At 40.3% G+C, this 5,630-nt stretch overlaps 1 protein-coding gene across 1 annotated transcript; it reads left to right on the top strand.

The window, feature by feature from the left end:
- Window positions 1–822: 822 nt before the first annotated feature.
- Window positions 823–5,393, top strand: LOC103353608 (roundabout homolog 1-like; the record flags this gene model as incomplete). The annotated part of the gene is made up of 3 exons (XM_008276662.1): window positions 823–1,098; window positions 1,191–1,384; window positions 4,098–5,393. Coding segments are annotated over 3 exons (485 nt in total), but the record flags the coding sequence as incomplete, so codon positions are not given.
- Window positions 5,394–5,630: the final 237 nt, after the last annotated feature.

The following is a 5,630-nucleotide window of genomic DNA, read 5'->3' as shown; positions in this document are numbered from 1 at the left end:
GGGGGAGTGGATGAAGGTGGAGGGTAATCAGAAAAGTGTATTGAAGCCGCCTGATTCCGCCAACAAGACGCAGCAAAGACATCACCTGCCCCATTAGCCTTCTGTGTGTATTAAAAAAAAAAAAGGAAATAAAAGCTTTGATTCCTTACAAAGTCCAGTTTTGTACAATCTTAAAAGTCTATAAGGTTGGCATTGGGATCAAGAAAAACCTGTAAAAGCTGGCACTCAATATGTTTATTAACTTTCTAATCCTATGTGGATTACGGGTCTGGCTGGCAACAAAACCATCCTTCAGGTTGGAAGCTGATTAGAAGATGAAAAGCCATCGATCGCAAGCAGACAAGGTTTTTCACTCGCCGTTTTGTTTAGATGGCTGTGTGATGTGTGAGAGGCCAGGGAGCCCACTGGCTGGCCTCATATGAATAATGGCTCAAGGACAAGCAGCATTGATTCATCGACAGGGGAAGTCGAGCAGGCCAGAGAGCCAGCTGCTGACCGTCACACTCCCCTCTTGCTTTGCTCTCAAATCTCATAACTCTCCGGCCAGATCCATCGCCTCTAATGTCATCAGTTCTGTTTACTGTCGGTTCGGAGGAGTTTCCGTTCAGCATATCTGTGTGTACAGCTCTGGGTGTATGTACACACACCACAGCTGTGTTTGTGCATCACCTTACAGGTGTGAGACAACTGAGTGACAGATGATACACACTGAAGTTTCAAGAGGACACAGATTCTCATTATGCAGTCTTTTACAATTAGCTAAACACTCATTTATTGACGCCTGTGCTTAATGTGATCTTGCTTCCTGTGTTTATCCTACAGATCTCCCACCTCCACCCATTCCACCTCCAGCAGTGCTTAAGTCCCCTACACACCCCTCCAAGGCGGCCCTGGAGGGCCGGGGAGTAATTTCCCCCAAAGCAGGTGAGGGTCGAGACAAGAGAGGAGGAACGGGAGGCTATCGGCCCCGGGAGGGCTCAGACACCAGAACCAGCTCGTCTGAACGCAAAGACGCTCAGGACAGACAAAAGACAGCTCATGGAGGGAAAGGGAATAAACATGAGAGTAGCACTGCCAACAAGGCGCGCCAGCACGCAGGTACGACAACAATTACAGTGTGAAGGAGTCCGTCAGTGCAATGGCCAGGATTCTGAGTCTAAACTCCTTCTACAATTGTTCTCTGTTTCTAGGTTCAGAGGACATTCTGCCCTATAGCCGACCACAGTTCCCCACAGTCAACAGCCCTCGAGACCCAAGCTCCTCCAGCTCCATGTCCTCCAGGGGCTCAGGGGGCCGGCGGAGAGGAGAAGGAGGCCGCAGGAACCCTGCAGACTTGGGCCTCAACACCTCTGGAGCCTTCCAACCAGGAGATGAAGAGCTAGAGGTGCAGATATATGTTAACTACACATGCTAGCCTTCAACAGATCTCACTGCACCATACCTATATGACATTTTCATTACAAAATTGCGTTAATATAATACAAACACAATAGTTTAACATTACACAAACAATCATGCTACATACATTTTTTAAGGAATTGTTGCCAAGATGCGTACAGTACTATGCTGAACATTTTATTGAGTAAAAATGACCGTGTCAGTGGTCTTTGGTTGACAAACATTGTAGGAGTATCATTGTTTGAAATTACCTCAAATCTAGTGTAACATTTCTGTAGGTGGGCTTTAGGTTCCAGTCCTCAGGAGTAAGTACACTGTGCATTGTGCTTGCATAATGGCAGAGAGAGACTTCATCCCATGTTAGTAAAGCCAAAATGATTCATACAAATTCCACATTCTTTTACTTAAAATTTTATAAAATTCTATATGACCAAGGAGAAAATGACAAAAACAAGTAATCACTGTGAGCAGTAGTTCAAATTAAACGGAAAAAATGGATATCTGTTTTTGTTGTTGTTTTGGTTTAACATTTGTACTAAAAATACCATGTCTAAAATTATTCATAACCCCTAAAAGTGTTGGATATTCCAAATGGTGATTTCTACCATGGTATACAACATTCTAATACACTATAAATTGACAACTGTTGCGAGTTAAGCTAAAACCCAAGAGCTTTATAGGTTTGTTATTAGGGTTCATCCCTGAGAAAAAGTTGCACATTGTGGTTGCTCACAAGACAAGAAAAGACAAGAAAAGGCTAGAAAGTCATGTCCAAGGGCTCTCAAGTGCTATTGGCCACAGTACATCCCAATCATAATTTTAAAAAGTACAAGGAGGTTGACAATGAAAACTCTCTAAGGGCCTGGTAGGAAGCCAAAAGTGACGCCTACACTGGCAAGAACGGGACTGCGAGAATCCAAGGCTCACCAACAAGGCCATCCTGATGAATCTGAACATTTGCAGAAGCAGACACTTCACACAACGTTAGTCTCCATGGACACCAACGAAGGAAGATTCCACTTCTGCAAGACAAGCACACAATAGCTCACTCAGCATGGACAAAGAGGAACACTTTCGATAATCAGTTCTGCGTTGTTTGAACACAGGGACATGGCTGTAGTTCGGCAAAAGAAAGGAGAAGTATTCATCACCAAGAACACCACTCTCATGGTCAAGTGTGGTGGTGGCAATGTAATGCTTTAGAGATGTCTTCCAGCCAATGGACCAGACAACCCCGTCATAAATGGCATCATGAGAAAAAAAGGACGACGTTCATATTCTAGAGAAAACCATCAAGCAGTAGAAAAACTTGGCCTTGGGCAGCACTGGACCTTCAGACAAGACAATGATCTGAAACATACAGCCAATATGATCAAGAAATGGTTATAAACATATACATCTCAACATTTTGTAGTGGCCCAGCCAGAGGTCAGAAAATCTGTGAAAGGAACTAAAGACTGAGGTGATGGCAAGTAAACCTTCCAACCTCTTTTTCCTTTCAAGCCTTTTTAGCCAATAAAAGAACCACTAGATTGTTGTGGTGGTAAATATAGAACATGGCACTTCTTATAAAAATGTAAAAAAAAAAAAAAAAAATTTCAAAGAAAGAGTTAATATTTATATTTGAGATCAATGTTTGCCATACTGACAAAATTCACAAAAAAAAAATCTAAATTTGACATGGGTATGAGTAACTTTGGCCCTCCTGTCAAACTATCAAGAAATTCAAGAAACCACCCAGTGTAAATATGTGAGCATCTGCAGTGAAGAAAAGTCTCTGTATTGATGGTAACTTGATGTGCAATCGCATTTATGTCAAAATGCAGTAAGTTGCTGATGAGCTATAAGGTTGGTGAATGAATCATACATAAAGGAGATGCTACAGACCAGATCATCAAATGCTGATATGATACAGTACGACTTTAACTCCAGTAGGATTCATAAATCACATGAATGCAACATCACCATACATCAGGTAACACTCCCCGTTGTCACATACTACAAATAAATAAGTAAATCGCACAAATTGTGTGGTTGTCTCGTAACAATCACCTTAACTTAGCAAAGGCTGCTAAAACACGCTGTACAAGGATGGGATTGGACTGAATTTTTGTTGTTAATATTTTCCTTTGCTGGAACAATAGCAAAGGGAAGGACTCACATGCACTTGTATCAGGGTCAGAGAAGCTCCGATTACAACACAGAGGTTGCGTGATTTCACCGTCTGCTAAAGAAACAATTACTCCACTACATCTTTACATAGCAAATAGCTGTTTGCATACACAGAAAGCGATGACCTAGTACGTGTTATTCTAGCTTCATAAACACTGCTGTCTGTTGCTATAACTTTCAGATCCACATACAGGCACCACATGCAGATAAAAATTAAGGGAACATTCCTCTAGTGTCAGATAGTTTACACGAGTACATTCATTTCAGATCCAACAGTCAGTGACAGCTCAAAGGTAAAGATTAGCCATGCAGCTCAACAACCAGGAACACTATGAAGGAAAGTAAAGTGCAGACGGATCATGACATGCCTTCTCCTGAGGATTGAAGCTAACGCCTATCCATCAATGTGCTCCAAGGCTGTGTTGCGCATTAGCCAAAACATACACAGATCCTGATGTATCTGCAACGACTAAATATCGGTTAAGATTGATGCTAACCACACTGTTTTTTTTCTCTTTGTTACCCAGATGGTAGAAAGCTGAAGAACCCGAGGAGGAAAAGGAGGAACTGTTGTGATTTTTCCGAGAGTGGAGCAACATTGTTTCTCTTACGATTTTAAATATCTCAGTATTTCACCATCATGTTGGCTGCCATCATACTGTACATCAGTAGTGTTTCTTTACATCTGGAAAACAGACCAATGGTTTTTTTTCTAACTTATCATTTTCTATGTCCATTTAAAAGAAGAAAAAAAAAAAAAAAAGGAAAGAGTGTCTGAAGATAAAAGAATGGTGCATTCAAAACTAAATACGCAGTAGTATATTTATGTTTAATTCCAATGCAATATGGAGTGAAATCCTGCTCCAGACATTGACATGACTCAGCTTGCCTTGACAAGAACTTTGGAGAGCCCGTACAGTGAGACGTTACTGTCATAAAATAGCTGCAAGCAGAGAGGGGGGTGGACTGTCTGTAAATATACGTGTATACATGATGTCTTCTTGTTTTACCCATTGTGGTACCTCAAAATTGTCTTCCTTGTTTTATTTTGCGAATTCTAATTTTATTATGCCAGTAAATATAATTATTTTATCATTTCCATCCATGTTGTAAATTGCTATATTATTTAGCTGCCCCAAGAAAGTGCCACTTTGGGATTTTTCTTTTCTTTTTTTTGTTTTTTTTTGTTTTTTTGTAATGCACTGTTATGTTTCGTGTTGTCATCAATGTTTGTTATTTGTTTTACTTTGGTTTTAAAAGCACAATCACTAAACTTTATTTTAAACCATTCTATCTATTAACCTTTTTGTCTTACTGGAGGAAAACAGGTATGACAAAAGAGTCTAGTTAATCCTGATGATGATGATGATGATGATGATGATGATGTAGGTAAAGGTTGCTGTTTACGAAGGCTGTGCTTGAAAGGAGACTCCTTGTGTTGTGATTGTCTCCCTCTCCGGTTCTGACGCAAGCTCAAGTGATGAAAAAAAGACAGTTAATGTGAGTCATAGCTGCAATGTAAATATCTTTTCGCATTGACCATAAACTCAGCTATTGCACATTAATCGAAATGGTAATGTCGTCTACGAATGCACTTAAATGAATGTCAAATACAGGAAATAACGTCACTTTGGGAATCTGGAGAGGTTGTGATTGGACAAGAAGGGTCTCTTTTCTTGAAAGGGCTGATGGAGCCCTGTTTTAAAGGAGAAAGGGTGCTGTTGTTTATTCATAGGACATCTGCAAACATTTGTTTCGTAAAGCAAAAAAGTAAAAAGAACTAAAAAAAAAAAAAAGATGAATAAAAAAGTTCAAACTATAAATGTTCCTTTCGTCATTTGTCAACATTCTTCTTGATTTTTTATTTTTTATTTTTTTTAATCTCAATAAATCCCCCAAAACCACCAATGTGTTATTATGCCACTCAACAATTTCCCCGTTTCCTGTCCTGTCTGAGGCACTCAACCCCAAGTCTAGTCGTTCATTCCTCCTGAAGACACAAAACTTTCCATCTATCCATCCGTTTTCTACCACTTATCCGCAGTCTGGTCACAGTGCCA

This window comes from Stegastes partitus, unplaced genomic scaffold (genome assembly GCF_000690725.1).
Source record: "Stegastes partitus isolate 25-593 unplaced genomic scaffold, Stegastes_partitus-1.0.2 Scaffold78, whole genome shotgun sequence".
Taxonomy (NCBI): Eukaryota; Metazoa; Chordata; class Actinopteri; family Pomacentridae; genus Stegastes; species Stegastes partitus.
The sequence above is the reverse complement of the archived record's forward strand: the minus strand, read 5'-3'. Positions and strand labels throughout refer to the sequence as shown.